At 42.0% G+C, this 15,049-nt stretch overlaps 1 protein-coding gene and 2 long non-coding RNA genes across 6 annotated transcripts; 2 read left to right on the top strand and 1 right to left on the bottom strand.

Annotated features, from left to right (window-relative positions):
• Positions 1-1,028: 1,028 nt before the first annotated feature.
• LOC127347476 (cysteine-rich repeat secretory protein 8-like) lies at positions 1,029-1,487 on the top strand. Its single transcript, XM_051373657.1, has one exon. The coding sequence runs from the start codon at positions 1,029-1,031 to the stop codon at positions 1,485-1,487; it is 459 nt and encodes a 152-aa protein (XP_051229617.1).
• Positions 1,488-2,811: 1,324 nt separating this feature from the next.
• Positions 2,812-6,225, top strand: LOC127294832 (uncharacterized). Of its 2 annotated transcripts, none has more exons than XR_007847072.2 (2): positions 2,812-5,598; positions 5,725-6,225. It is a non-coding gene; the product is annotated as an uncharacterized lncRNA (long non-coding RNA). The 2 variants fall into 2 exon arrangements; XR_007847073.2 differs by having other exon boundaries at positions 2,812-5,632.
• A 344-nt stretch (positions 6,226-6,569) lies between these two features.
• Positions 6,570-9,297, bottom strand: LOC127294831 (uncharacterized). 3 transcript variants are annotated; one of them, XR_007847070.2, is made up of 4 exons: positions 8,864-9,296; positions 8,571-8,772; positions 8,260-8,476; positions 6,570-6,930 (listed from the first exon to the last, which is right to left on the bottom strand). It is a non-coding gene; the product is annotated as an uncharacterized lncRNA (long non-coding RNA). The 3 variants fall into 3 exon arrangements; XR_007847071.2 differs by having other exon boundaries at positions 8,260-8,466; XR_007847069.2 differs by having other exon boundaries at positions 8,260-8,772; positions 8,864-9,297.
• Between the last annotated feature and the right edge of the window lie 5,752 nt (positions 9,298-15,049).

Raw genomic sequence — 15,049 nt, 5'->3', positions numbered from 1 at the left:
TTCGCGTCGCAATGTGGTTCTTTGTGTGTGCCTAATGTGTGTGCGGCTCCGTTGTTTGGGTCTTTGTTAGGCTTGGAAGACATACCTGTTCGCTCTCGGTCTGGCGACTTGAGGCGATCTAGGTTTTCTCCTCCGGCGGCGCTAGGCTCTGCCGTGAGTTCTCCTCTTTCCCTCCAGTTTCCGACTCCCTTCCTGCTCCGCTCGCGCGGGCACTCGGGCTGATCAAGGGGGTAGCCTGGCTACCTGCCCGGCCTTGGTGTGTTACACGAGTAGAGGTCCGGGGGTTCTGGATAGGCTAGGATACATCCAAATTTAAACAAATCTAAGACAAGTTTCATTGTACGGAGGAAATAGTACGTTTAAGAAGCGCATCTCGGCCTGACGTAAGTTTGCCAACTGCTTCACGGCTGACACCTTCAGAACACACGGGAGCATGTTCAGAAAATCAGCTATAGATATTTTGACCAAAGCATATGGAGACGACCATTCTAATACATAATTGAAGTACGATCTTGTTCTTATTCCAACCAATCGAGAAAGGATGCTTGAACTGATTACTATAGAGAATGTGGCTTACATACATCTAGCTGTACAAGATAGCCACATCTCTATGTAACAACAGTGTTTCAACTTGTTATGTCCCTCTCATGCAACGATCTCCGTGGCTAATAATAACCCGGCATCCATAAAAAACAACAACTAGTGGAAGTAAACTACGGAGACGCGAAAACTTTAGTACAGGCTGATTAAGTCGTCCTCTCATTGTAAAGGAGCTAACACTATGAACTAATCTAGCTTTTGCTACCACTAGCCAGTTAGTTCAATTCCACATTGCGTAGTTAACCTACCTCCTGATGAAGATTACTGAAAATGAATTGTAGTACCAGTTCATCGACCTGGTCTCAATGAATATAGAACATGTCTTCTTCTTATTCTATGATCTCAATCTTGCATAAAAACGCACTTGTCTTCTCGCACCAAAACAGCAAACCAAACAAAATTTAGCGTGAAAGCTTATAGAGCAAGCGATGACAGTCCGACGAGATTACTCGTCTTCGTTCCTCTTCCTCTGTTTCCACCTGCTGGTGGCATCCAATGCAGCTATGAGCTCATACATTCTTCAAGCCATCAACTGCTCAACATCAGGCAACTACACTGACACCGGCGCCTACGCCGCCAACGTGAACCAATTCCTCGGTGAGCTCCCCGAGAACACCGGATCCAAGAATGGAGGCTTCTTCAATGGCACGGTTAGCCTGGGATCAGACACTTTATATGGCCTCGCCATGTGTCCCGCCGACTACTCGCGCGCTGATTGCAGCGACTGCCTCACGGCCGCTGCTGCCAGCAATGCCGATGGCCTGCGGAATAGCTGCCCTGGGAGCAGAACCGTGCTCGCCATGTTCGATCGATGCCTAGTCCGCTATTCAGACGTCAACTTCTTTGGTACACCTGAAATAGGTGAGCGTTTTCCTGTAACCCAATAATCGTTTTCTGTGATTCAAAGGTTTTCAGCCAAGTAGAGAAGAGTAACTTTTACACTTTGCACTAAGAAAAAATTATACCCCTGCTATATTTCTATCACATTATTCATACTAGCATTGGCCAATAGCACGAATGTGCTATACGTCAATACATATTTAATATTTTAGTGAAATAGCTCCTGGCATAAGAATTAGGATAACAATATGGAACCACACACCACACATCTTATAGATCCCCCATCTCCTGTTCTCATCCCCTCTCCCATCCCTTGTTGCTTAACCGACAATACGGGGGCCTCCTGATTGGCCTCCGATCCTATCACCAACGCTGACAAGTGATGACGTTATCAACATCTTAAGGTTATCCCTAATGAGTCGTTCTCTCATCATATGTACCGGCTTCACGCTAACCTTTTTTAACAGTATCTTACCAACCCTGGCATAACATAACAGATATCTTTGCAACATGTTCTCTATGATACTGTTTATTAGGTGTATAAGGTTTGTCAAAAGTCAACTATTGTAAAATTTTACCAAGTTTATAGAAAAAAACTATCAACATATACAGTACTATATATATAATACAAAGTATAGTTATTGATGTATTTGAAGATGTTGATTTTTGTTGTAGATACTTATAGTTTGATCTAAGAACTTGGTCAACCTTTACAATGATTGACTTTGGAATTTTATACACCTAATAAAACGGGACAGATGGAATCTGATGAAACGGCCTCCTCCTTACATACTTGTAGGAAATATCTAAAATCATACATTTATACTCATTTCAGTTCACAAATGACGATGTACGCTTTGATACGCCCTTCAAGATATGCGCAATAACCCAGAATATATATATATTCTAGACCCGGGTGTAGTTACACCCACGCGTGTTTCTCATAATCTAGAGAGTATCTATCATACCAGGAAGTATGTACATGTAGTATGAAGTATATAAGACTATTTTGGTAGTATATATATAATACTTTGTAGGCAGTATGTACATTTTTTTACGTAGACTCATTTTTTACGTGTACATATGCATGTATTTCGGATATGTAGTGCAAACTACATGTTCAAATACATTTTTTTCACCAAACTTGATTTGAAGTATCTTAGATATGTTGTATGAACATACTCAAATAGATAAAGTATCATACATACTTCAATATGGTAGTATATTAGACATGGGTGTAGTTACACCCAGGGGTAGGAGTATATATATATATATATATATATATATATATATATATAGAGAGAAACTCTATTAAACCCCCTGGGAGTAGAATAAGCAATTCTACACCCGGGTCGATTCGACCGAGCCAGGCCACATCTGGCTCCGTCACACCCGGTGCGTTGCAGCCAAAGTTTCCCTGCATCGATGTAATTTTTTTTCCCTTTTACATCGACAGTTTCCTCTCACCAATGTTACGAGCTAGCCCACATTCTAATCGAGGGCATCGTGTGCAGCCGGCAGTTTCTGGCTGCGACTGCAATGGCAATTGTGGCGGGCAGCGAGCGACTTCCATTGGCGATTGCTGCTTGCGGCTGCAGTTGAGACTGCGGCGGGCGGCGGATGGTGAGCGGCTGCAGCCGTGTATTGCGGCTGGTGGCGAGCGGGCTGCAGCCGGGAATCGCGGCGGGCGGCGACGTGGTGGGCGGTAGGTGACCGCGCGTGCGTACAGGTCCGCTCCTCCATGGCCATCGGATGAATGACCTCAAGCTCGCTGCTGTCTGCGTCGGATCCAGCGCGTGTCGCTACCAACACTGCACCCGGAGGAACAACCCGCTCCTCAAGGACCGCAGCTAAGATCTGGGGGAGACCGGAGGCCACCAGCTCACGTACATTAGTAATTCAATTCATCGTCCTCCTGCCGCTACTGTGCCCCAATTGTCTACTTGCTTAATTGCTTGCTATTCTTATCCTAATTTCTTGCTGCGCCCTCAATAACTTCGATCTGTTCAAGATTCGGTCTGTGCGAGCTGCTTTTGCTGATTATTATGCTGCCTTGGATCTTTGAATTGACATGCTCTTTCGATGTAGCAGGGCAGAGCAGCAGCCACATCCTGCTCTGGTCCAAGAATTTAGTAGTTTTAGGAGATGAGTTGCTTTATGTTTAGCTCGTGGAGAGAGCCGGTAGACCAAATTATGGGGGTATTTCGTTTATGGACACCGATGGTGAATTAACCATCTGACCGTAAAACTGCATCTAAACAAATCTCTGAATTTAACCTGTTTTGCTTAGTACAAAATGATGGTTGTGGTCGTCCTAGAGAGAATCATGGTACAATCCGATGCATAATGGATGGACCCATTCTAGGATGAGGTGGTACATCAAACGAAACACCATACAAGATTTGGTTTACGGATGCTTGGAAATCTCAGGAGAGTTGAGAGGTATGATGGGAAAGGTTGGGTATTAAAGGGAAGCTGTAGTGCTGTTGTGTTTGAGATATGTCGTTTATCTCAGGGTGTTAGCTGTTTCTTAACAACTTTACTTGCTTGTAGTAATTTTAAACAGCAATCGGTGCATCCTTCTACTAATTAGTCCTTTTTTTTTTGCATTATCCTGGTCTGTAATTGTTAAATTTTACTAGACTTAATTATTGTTGCTGTAAAAAAAGAATCTTTAGATAAGTAATTATGCATCTTTTTAATTTGTTGGCTTCAATTGTATATAAAATCTAGTGCTCGTGGGCATGCTCAGCTAGGTTCTATGTGAAAGTACCAAATCGAATGAAAATTATACTGGTTCTATAAATGGCATTATGGAATACATTCTGGTTAGATATGTGAATTAAATGAAGCTCACACATGGTTTATATGATTATTGCAATGAATGCTCAGAATGAGATAGAGAGAGTGTGGTTATTTAAAGAAAATAGTCAGATTCCATATGTTGTAGTATTTGTAATTTTTCTCTACATGGTCATTTTTGTATTAATAAAGCCTCCACACAATGTTAATCTTGTTTTTACGTTCTTCGCCATTATATATTTTTCAGTCTATGCTGCTGCATCCTCCTGCTTTCGACAAGATTAACCCATCTAGCCGATTTTGTCTTACGGTTACTATCTCTCTAAATGTCTTAGAATTACTTCCTTATTTCTAATGCAATTGAACTTCATGTTGCCTTTTTTTTCTTCAGGAATATATTGAACCTGTTTAGGAGGTAAATATTTTTCTGATCCACCTATAAGCATTTGACTAATTTATCGCTAAACCTTCTTATTTTAACATGGCTGGGTTTTATTCTTTCATTGATGCCAACAAGGTTATTACTTTTTTTTGGAGGAACAAGGTTATTACTAAGTGTGCAACTTTTCATTTAAAAAGAAAAGAAAATATTGGCTCACCTTCTACACGCCGTAATGGAATAATTTCTGATCCTTCATGGAATGAATTTATTATTTTGTCTCCTTGTCGTAGATACATCAGCCACTTATTGGTGGAACAATAGAAAATCAGTTTTATGTTCTAATCTCTTCTCGAGCTTACAGATTTATCATATGTGGCTAATTCTTGAAACAAACATTTTTTTATGTTTGCTCGGCCCAGGCTTTGATTCCATATTGGAAGATCCATATCACCCCTTTTTCTTAAGATTCATGCCTCATCTTTAACCTTTTTTTCCTGTCTTTCAGAGCTAGATGTTTACCACTGCATGACTTCCATAGACATTTGTTTATTTACTCTCATTTGATATTGATAAAGATCATCTACATTGTTATCTCCATGCTTTTCCATTTATTGCACACCCATTATGCTATTTGAACATTTCCATTTCGCAATTTTGGCAGTAGGCCAATAGCTACAAGCGAGACACTACTTCTAAACTTTGCTCGATATTTATGTCTAGTTGGACAGCGGGCGGCGGATGGCTTTGGCGCAACACAAAATGGTATATTGAGAGCACAGATGCTGCCTTAATGGTATTTCTGTTGATTTATTTGGAAGTGGGTATATGTAGACACCTAGAAATAAAGGAGTACATCTGTCCAGCTACCAATAAAGGAATTGGTATGTGTGATGGACATCCCCCTCGGCATGTTCTCTGTTGGCTTCAACAATTTTAACGGCGGGTTCAGTTTTGTCCATTGCTGCACGTCCAAGGTCATCGTCGAGCAACTTGCTTCCCCAGTCACTAGTAATTACTTACCGATTGATATTTCTAGTTTGAGTCAGTGTTTTGCTTACTGGTTGGGTAAGCGATCTAACCCTGCGATGACATTATCCTAGACTGACAGTGGGAAGAGGGATGCAGCAGAGGATCGGAAGATGCAGTACAATGGTCAATACTGGAGGCTCCCGTCCCCACCAAAGGCCTCAGGCACCCAATGGCAGTGGCGCCTTAGCTCTTATCGGTGACTCCAGCAGTAGCGCCTTCGTATCGGATATCAGCTCCCTGGACAAGTCTCTCCGACACTGCTTCCCTACGGGACTAGCTGGCTATCACAATTCGTCGGAGGAAATTCTAGTGACTGTCAAAGGATAAGCTACGACATGAGCTAGCGTGCAAGACAGTGACATAATTGTGTTGGTCAGGTGTGGTCTTTCCCAGGTAGATAAGCTATGGGAGAAATCAGCGCCGGAAAGCAAACTGTAATTAGTGGCTCTAAAGGCCTTCTTTTCCAAAGATGGAATTTCGTGGTACATGAGTGGAAATTATGGTATTTGCTACGGAATTCCTACGTTATAGACATCCGATTCAATTCAGTTTGTACTAAATCCTTCTGTGAACCCCAGCTGTTAAAATTAGGTCCGCTTGCCTAGGACTTGATCTTGGAACAATATATGTTTCCACAAATTTGATTATGCCTAATTAAATTCATTGTGCACTATTTGGAATTTGCAAGCTCAGCTAATTAGCTAGCCCTGCATATTTGTCGACCATACAAGCATGTGCATATACTTGACCACTAAGCTAGCTACATCTACCTACGACCCTTCAGCTCTAAAAATAAAAAAATTAATCTGCTAGCTACAGAGAGATCTGTTCAAATTGGCATACATAAGAAATCAAGGAAGTAGGACCTCCAATTACATCAGCTATTTCTTGTAAAGAAATTATGTTGACGCACAAGTCAACACACCATAATAAATATGGTAATACAATGGGACATAAAAAATGTGAATTACAAAATGTCACGTAGGTGACATGTATCATTCTTGCATTACAACAATTCCAGATATGATTTGGTATGACACCAATAGAAGGAAGGATTCATAAGCCACATTACATAGACAAGACACAAGAATAAAGATATTCAGCTATATACAGAAGTGCAATTTGTTTTAGGGAGAGTATGCACAAGGGGAGCTTCAAATCAAGTTTTTTAGATATGAATTTCACGGGTCTAAACTGCTCCAAAGAATCAGGTAAAGGCCCAGTTTCATTCAAATCGTTCAAGATGACGCAGGAGAGCTGTGCTGATTCATCTTCGTCTGCAATAAAAAAACACTATTGATGAAAATTCACAAGAATAGAAGGATAACATCACAAGGCATTAAGTGAACTGAAAGACGGAGCCAAAGTCTGAACATGTGAGCACTTGCTCACGACATGAAAAATAACACGTGAGCACTTGCTCACGACATAAAATTATGAGAATGGTATTATTATGTTCCCATTTTTGTTTAAAAATATGTACCTGAGTCACCTAGTGTTATTTCTCAAACAGAAGCATCCTATGTAGGGCACGTTATGTTAGTGAAAAATTTACAGTGAACATGAACTAACCGTGAAGCAATTGCATCAGTTCTAGGTAATTAGAAACCATTTAAAAGGAAAACAGCTACATGATTCTCCAACTGTAGTTGTTAAATAGGTGTTGCATCTTGTTCGGGTTAAGTTGGAGCATGTCTAAGACAAGTTTGTGACTAACAAGGATGCACTGTAATATTTTACACAACTCAGAAACTGCTAGTATTAAGGCAGAACTTTCAGAAAGCATTTAAGTCTGACAAAAAAGGGGTATGAAGCATTAGAGAATCGGATTTCTGGAAATATGATTAATTTTCGGAGTGTCTTGTATAAATGGGACAGTACCACTACCACGGCTACCATGTTCGGTTTCAATAGAGGAGTTTTGTTCAGCATGGTAAATTGTTAATACAGATACAATGTCCTCAATTGGACATTTATTTCTCAGCTCCGTTCCATGTTGCCTAAGTAGATCATACGAGTCTGATTGGAAAAGGCATTTTATTGCCTGACATTTTTATGTGTATTACTTGGATAGACAACCTAAGAAAATGAAAATTGTAAAAGTACTTTTTTTGGGCTCACTTTTGATTCATTTTTACAAACCCGTTTTCTCCTGTGCAGAATGCAGAAAATGTTAGGATGACAGATTGTGCTTTCGAGTTCCACTGGACTTGCTATTTGTTCTCTCTAGATCCAACTTCACTCATCCCTGTGCAAGAAAGAAAACACATCCAGCCTCTCTTGGCTCTCGTATTTTTTTCAGAGGTGTTTAATCTATATTGGTTACAGGGACTACTCATTCTAACAGGAATAATCTATCAATCCTAGAGTTTAACCTCTGAAATATGACATTTGCAAACTGTTGAAGATGGGGATGACAGAATAATGGCTGGTAGTTTAAACCTGAATCAGCTGCCTACCAGATGAACTGGCCGGAAAGAGGGCAAGGGTAAAATTAAGGATTTTCTTTGCATATTATGAAGATTGAAGTGTATCATGTAATTGGCATCCTACTATGTGATTTAAATGCAAAAACTTACACAGTATGGAATGGCCAGCTACCGTACCTTACGTCAAAGCCCACCGACGTTCTCCGCTCGCCGTGAATCGACCCACGACACAGCTAAGAGGGCCTTCTGCTCACCACGATGCATCCCGCAGCTGCCACACGCTCTTCTGATGCCGAGGCCACCCTCAGCCACCACCCGCCGTGCGGCCCGATCAGGCAGCTGACGCCGCCACCACGCCGTCATTGCCCTGAGATGACATGAAACCTACATACATCTAATAATGCATATGTTTATCATCTGAATCTTGTATTGCTTAGTCTAATAGTGAACATTTGATTGGGTTCAGAACAGAAAAAATGGAGCTGAACCTGACAGAATCAATGAATTGTAGACACACACAACATGATTAGTAGCTCTGTTTATGGAAGGCACATAAAGAATAGTAGCAGGATTTGAGGCAGCCGTAGGTCTAATCTGCGGAGACATAAGTTCTTTTTAATTTATCCCTGACATCTTATCTCACCTAGCGGACCAGATCGCCACATCTAGGCAGAAAAAAATCAGTCTCGGCTGACATAGGAAAATGCGCACATATCAGATCTTGCGGAGGCCATAACGAAATTCACGCACGCCGATTGAAAACAAGCAAACCTTCATGTACCTTGTAAGGGGATGCGACAGCACGCACAGAATCTAAGGTTGAGCCCACCGAAGTCACAAGTTGCTGCAATCCAACAGCCGCCCGTCCCCTTCCGCTCCGATGGGAGTCGGTCTTGTTGAAGCCAATCACACCACGCCGCCACTGCTGCCGCTTCGGACGACCGACCACGAGGCTGCTTATTTCACCCGTCGACGACGACGCTATCTGCCGCTTGCTTGGTCACTTACCCCGGCCACCTCTCGCCGCCGGACGCGCACCCGATGGCCGCTGGGCAAATTCCGAATCCCCAACTGCTCCCAGGAGAAAAAAAAGGTGCGGCTGGGTAGTGGGCTGAGTAGCTCGGACTCCCCGGTTAGATAAGAAACTGTCAGTGCAAAAAAATTATTACGGGAGGTGTACGGTGCCGCGACGTGCGAAGCCACAGGAAACAGGTCGGGTGGAACCGGGTGATGCATGCCGTAAAATTATACTCACTCCCAAAACGGCCTGGTGAGCGCGAACTGGTGGAGCGCTCGGCGCGCTTTGGATGGAGCCGCTCGTGCATAGGCCGACCCGGGTGCAGAATAATATTCTGCCCCCAGGGAGTCAAATAGCGCTATGCGCCCCAAAATTCCCACGATCTAATCCTAGAGTCCGCCGCCCCAACCCAAGTCCCGCTCCGCCTTCTTCCCGGCGGCAGCCGGCGTCGCCGCCCCGACCCGAACTCCCGCTGCTCCTTCTTCCCGGCGGCAGCCCGCATCACCACCCATCCTTCTTCCCCGGCGGCAGACCGAATCGCCGTGCGCCTCCTTCCTAGGCAGCAGCATCGCCTTCTTCCCCTCCGGAAAAACCGCATCCCGCGCCTCCACCTTCTTCCCCGGGCTGCACTAGGGCTTCACCACGCCGCCCAGGCTTCTGCTGTCCTAGGGTCGCCTTTCCCCTGCAGCCCAACACGACGCCTGCGGGGAAGTGGGTCACGTGCCGCCCATACCTCCTAGCCTACGCGGCCCCGACTAGGACGCATCCGCCCATGCCTGCCCTGCTCGCCAGAGAAGGAGAGCAAGGCAGTGGGTCTCGCCTAGGTTCCCCTCCGATTTGCTACAAGATGAGAATGCATCTGCAGCAGTTCGCTGGAAGTCTTTTCTCAATTCAAATCTTCCCGTATTTGTAGTTCGTTTTCTTATGCAATGAAGCCCCCTTCATAGGTACAGACTAAGCCATCGTAGGTGAGCTCAAGATTTTCCAGCCCGAGCTGCTGTCAAATTATTAGGTCTGAACTTCATTGGTTTGATGTCTGAACTCGTATTTTCAGGGTAAAGCATTTCCTACGATTTGGTTTGCTGCTTGCGTACTGCTTCAAGAATTTTTGCTGGCTACTTATGGGTGGCGCGTCCTAAACTCCCTCTGTCGTCGGCCTGAACTCTTGCTGGTGCATGCCCAAACTTTCTGAAGGCGCTGGGTCTTGGCTGGCCAAGTAGAAGCTCACGTCCGGGCGCATATGGTCGAGTCTAGGCAGAATCTCGTTTGGCAGCATCACATGCGTGAGATGAACTATACCGAGCACATATATGAACTCCGGGTAGTGCGTCTGAAATCAACCGCCAATGGTTGCTGTGGAGCAGGCAGTCCGGTGGTGTGCGGTCAGGAAGCTAGTTCTGGCTCATGGCCGGTCTGGTGAGACTCTGGTCCGTCATGTGACCAGTGAGCTCAAATAATAGATTTTGGGGAAGTTCAGATTGTTACGGACTAAAGCCCACTGTGCAGCTAACAAGTAACCAAAACTTGAGCGTGATTCTTTGAGTAGAATTCTCACATGGCATCCCTGCAAAGAAGGAGTCATGGGTAATTTCTCCTACCGGTAAGAAGCTAGCTTCTGTATGTCAATTGATGATTTTTGTAATGTTTCGTAGTCTGCTACGTGCCATACTTGTATATACATGTGTGCCTGCCTCTTTTTTAAATTTACTAGCACCACAGATGGCCCTAGACATCAACAACTGGACATGTTGTATCTTTTAGCACGTATCTAGCTGTAGTTCAGTTTATTTCTTGGCATTGTTCAGATCTTGGGTTCTTGAAGTTCAGCTTATAGGCTCTTATCGCCACAAAAGTTTGTTTTGTTTTTTTAATACTACTTTAGTTAACACAAAATTCACCTCTGACACAGAACGTTCAATAAGTCCATAATTAAGGATAGAATATGATGTTTAATAAGTTCACTTCTTCTAATCCGTGAAGCTCACTTGTCCTAATATGTGAAGCTCACTTCTCTTAATTTGCGAAGTTCGCAAGTTAACAGTGTGTGTATGGGGGCATTCATTTTTTAGATGAACTCATAGGCTTGATTTTCTTGTGATCTGTTTGGGTAGTCATGAATCATACATGGTAATCTGGAAAACACTTTCTAGAGATTGTGTGTATTTTTTAGACTTGTGATGTTAAAATGTGCATTATCTTGATGTGAACTTTCCCCTCTCATTTTTGCGAATTTCTTCCTGCAGAGGCAAGCGTCATGGTGGTCGCTTGCACTACAATCATTGCTAAGGCTGTGGCGTCCTCTTTGTCAGCCAAGTACTGGTGCGCCAACTAGTTCTTCAACGAGAGACGGTGTTGTTCATGAGGATTAAGAAAACACACACCAAAATTGGAACACCATTCTTTTCTTGTCTGGAGTTCACTTTCTATATGTGGGGAATTCAGTACAAGTGCATCTAAAAAATGCAATAGAAGAGTGTGGTTCTGAAGTTCACTATTTTATGAGGTAAAGTTCACTTCATATATGAGATAAACTTCGCGTGTTTTTTTCATGTGCTGAAACTTAAATATATCTTGTGACTCAACTATGATAACAATGTTGCTGTGCGAGTGTAACCCTGAATCTAATTTATGCTATTCCATCATTTATGTAGATCATTAAAACGAGCTATAGATGATAAGCTATCTTTGTATATATATTTTTTGTTTACTGTGGGAGAAATTATCAGGAATCAATTTAATAACATCAGGAAGTCCATTTTATTTACTAGTAGAGTTCATTTTTTTACCAAACTGGGTAAAAAGAGCTGCCCTACACTCGTATTTTATTCAAATGCTTATTCTTTCATTTTCGAAAGTGCGCTTTCTTATTTACGGAAGTTCAATTCTATTGGTAGCAAAGGCTATTTCACACTGTGCGTTTTCTGAAAGAAATTTGTTTCATGATTATCTTTTGGTTTTGGGAGTTGGAGATCATCAGATTGCCCCATGACAACTTCACTTCCATGTTTACCGAAGTTTCTTCTTCCAGAAAGATATCTAAATTTGTATTTCCTCTCACAGGAAGGTAGTGAAAATTATTTCTCTTATTTTCTGCAGTTGGAAGGTGAAGAACTTCCACGTAAATTTGATTAGCAAAATTCCTCAATACACGGCTGTATTTTCTGCAGTTGGAAGGCGAAGAAACTGCAGGTAAATTCGATTAGCAAAATTCCTCAATACACTGATGTATTTGTGTTCTCTGCTACAGCGGGAAGCTCTTCCCCTCTGTTGTACTCTGCATCTTTTTCTTTGAGCCAAGTTACTATTGCTGCTGTTAACTTTGAGCGAATGGGAAGTTCAGTTTTTAACGTGCTGAAGTTCAATTCATTTTCATCTGCTCCAGACTCGCTAGTACTTCGCCGCCTTAGAACTTCCATAAGGCCAGCAAATGCACTACCCTGAAAAGTCTGAATGGTTAACAAATCATGTGCGTGTGTAGGGAGTGCAGGATACATGTTAATTCTACAAGTTTATTTTTCAGGAAGTTCCCTTTTTCCTGTCTGAAAGTTCATTTTCTGTTGGCAAGAACATAGTTTAGCGTTTAATCTGTTTAAGGAATTACCAACTAGAAGCTTATCATTTTTTTGTCATTCTGTGGCGATAGCATTTGTGTTTGAACTAGGAGTGTTTGTACTATATACTGGACTACATCTGAAACTATCACCTTGATAGGGCATTGAGTACTCATTTTATTCCCGTTTTACATCAGGTGATTGCATCTGGGCAGTTCACCTCGCCCCCATCAGGAGTCCACCATGAATCACACCAGAGTCCACCAAGCTCTGAGCTCGCTCGCTGCCCCTGCGGACGCACCAGTCCCACCCCCTTACTGGAAGTGCAGGTGCGTGTAAACTAGCAGAACGTTGTTCCTATATCAGAATCACACAGTGTTCAACCATCAGCTTGGTTTAAAAGTTTGCTGTATTTAATTTATACACTGGACATTTATCCTCTGCAGCAGTGCACTTGTTTCACGAGAGAAGTCCACATGTATATATCAGGAAGGCGTCAGTTCTGCATCTGAGGATGCTACCTCTATCTCCAATTGATTTATTGTCTCTCTAGTTAATTTATACACTGGACATTTATCCTCTGCATCACTTTATTATGGATAAGTTTGATAGCTTTAAAGATAGAAGTTCATGTCTTTCACATTTGAAGTTTACTTACTATTGTTTTGGAAGTTTCCTTCATCCACTAGATTTGATACAAAAGCACACAACAGAAAAATTGCGAAGTTCACTTTTAATTTAGACACAAGTTCGGTCCGTCCACTACGGGAGTATACTCTTTTATTTTCTGAAAAGAGTTCATTTTATCATAGATGAAAAAGAAAGAAAATCACTTTATCTACCGTAGACGTTCACTTTTATTTTTCATCCAGTTCATTTCATTTTATCGAGTGGTTCAGTTATTTCATAGTTCACTTCGTGCTCTGCTGCCAGCAAACATGAAGTGCATAGGCTGCATGGTAGTTCGGTTTTCATAGTTTCACTGTGAGTGGTTCAGTTATTACGTAGTTCATTTTTTTAACAGTTCGCTTCAAACATGAAGACATCTCAATTTATACTACATGGTAGTTCATTTCAGTTTTACATGAAACAGATCAAATGCTCATAGTGAGTTCATTGTTGTAGATTGAAGTTCACTCCGTGATAAAGTGAAGTTCAATAGATACAAAAATACTAAAGTTGGCTTTGTACGTACTTAAAGGCAATGCTCGAATAATTTGTGTTTACAGGCGAACAATTATTAGTAAAGAGTTATGTGACAGTGACTAACAACATCTTGTTTTGTTAGATAAAAACTAGGTAAATACTATGGGGCTGCCTATCTCCAGCCAGGACAAGGATGTATTGTCTTATTAGAATAATCGAGAGTCCACAAGCTATCTTCTATGGTGTCAGCAGGCATCCTCCTCCTGGGCGCTGGACTCGCATGGACTTCCTGCTGGTAAGACCCGAACTTATGTCAACGCTGTAAATGTGACTTGAAGCGGCAATTCACATAGTAACTCTGTGCAGTTCGCTAGTGGTGAACAATGAAGTTTAGAAAATAACTATTATTCGCCAGTTCACTTCGAGCACATGCAAACTTTATTTGTTAGTGCAGTTCACCAGGACTTTTTTTATATTTTGTCTAAAAGTTAGACAAAAGGATTAATTCTCCTTTTCAGGACATTCACTCTGTCGGGGCAAAAAAGGTTTCACATTTTATTGTCTTAAAGTAGGAAGTTCATTCGTTATTTTCTAGAAGTTCGAATCTTCTGTTCGAGACGTTCACTTATGTTTACTGCAAAAATACTTCTGTAGGCCAGTATTTCTTTTCCTGTTTCTGGATATGCACCAGTTTTGTGTAAAGAGGATTGCATTCAAAAAACTGATCATTGCACAGTACAAATCATCTGCACTTGGGAATAAAAATTCTTTTGCTTCACAGCAACATAAATTCACTTCTCAGTCTAAACCATCTCACTACATTAGACTATCACAAACAAATGTTGGTACTGGTATGTTTCACCATGTACTGGTAGTTTTGGGTAGGTCTAACCAAAGTAATCTTCCTTCTGTTATGTAGCTTTTGTCTTTATGTTGACTATTTAGAGGAAATTGAACTATTATGATCAAAATTTCATGATCAGCAATTCATTTTGACTATTTAATTGTATAGGTGTGCATCTTCAAAAGGAACTTACTCTCATTGTGAAGATTATTTAGAATTTGCACTAGTTTATGAGCTTATGGAGGTGAATGAAGATTCTGGACAACTTTCTTCAAGGAAACTTTGCGTTGTAGTTGGAGAAGTCGTGATGCCGTGGTCAGCATTCGAGGAGTTGGCGACTTCCCAATCCCGCTGCTGCCCCAGATCTCTCACTCCCAAGCTTAACTCAGTTGGTCTTGGGTTTTGGCA

Source organism: Lolium perenne, chromosome 4 (genome assembly GCF_019359855.2).
Source record: "Lolium perenne isolate Kyuss_39 chromosome 4, Kyuss_2.0, whole genome shotgun sequence".
In the NCBI taxonomy this organism is placed as follows: domain Eukaryota; kingdom Viridiplantae; phylum Streptophyta; class Magnoliopsida; order Poales; family Poaceae; genus Lolium; species Lolium perenne.
The sequence above is the reverse complement of the archived record's forward strand: the minus strand, read 5'-3'. Positions and strand labels throughout refer to the sequence as shown.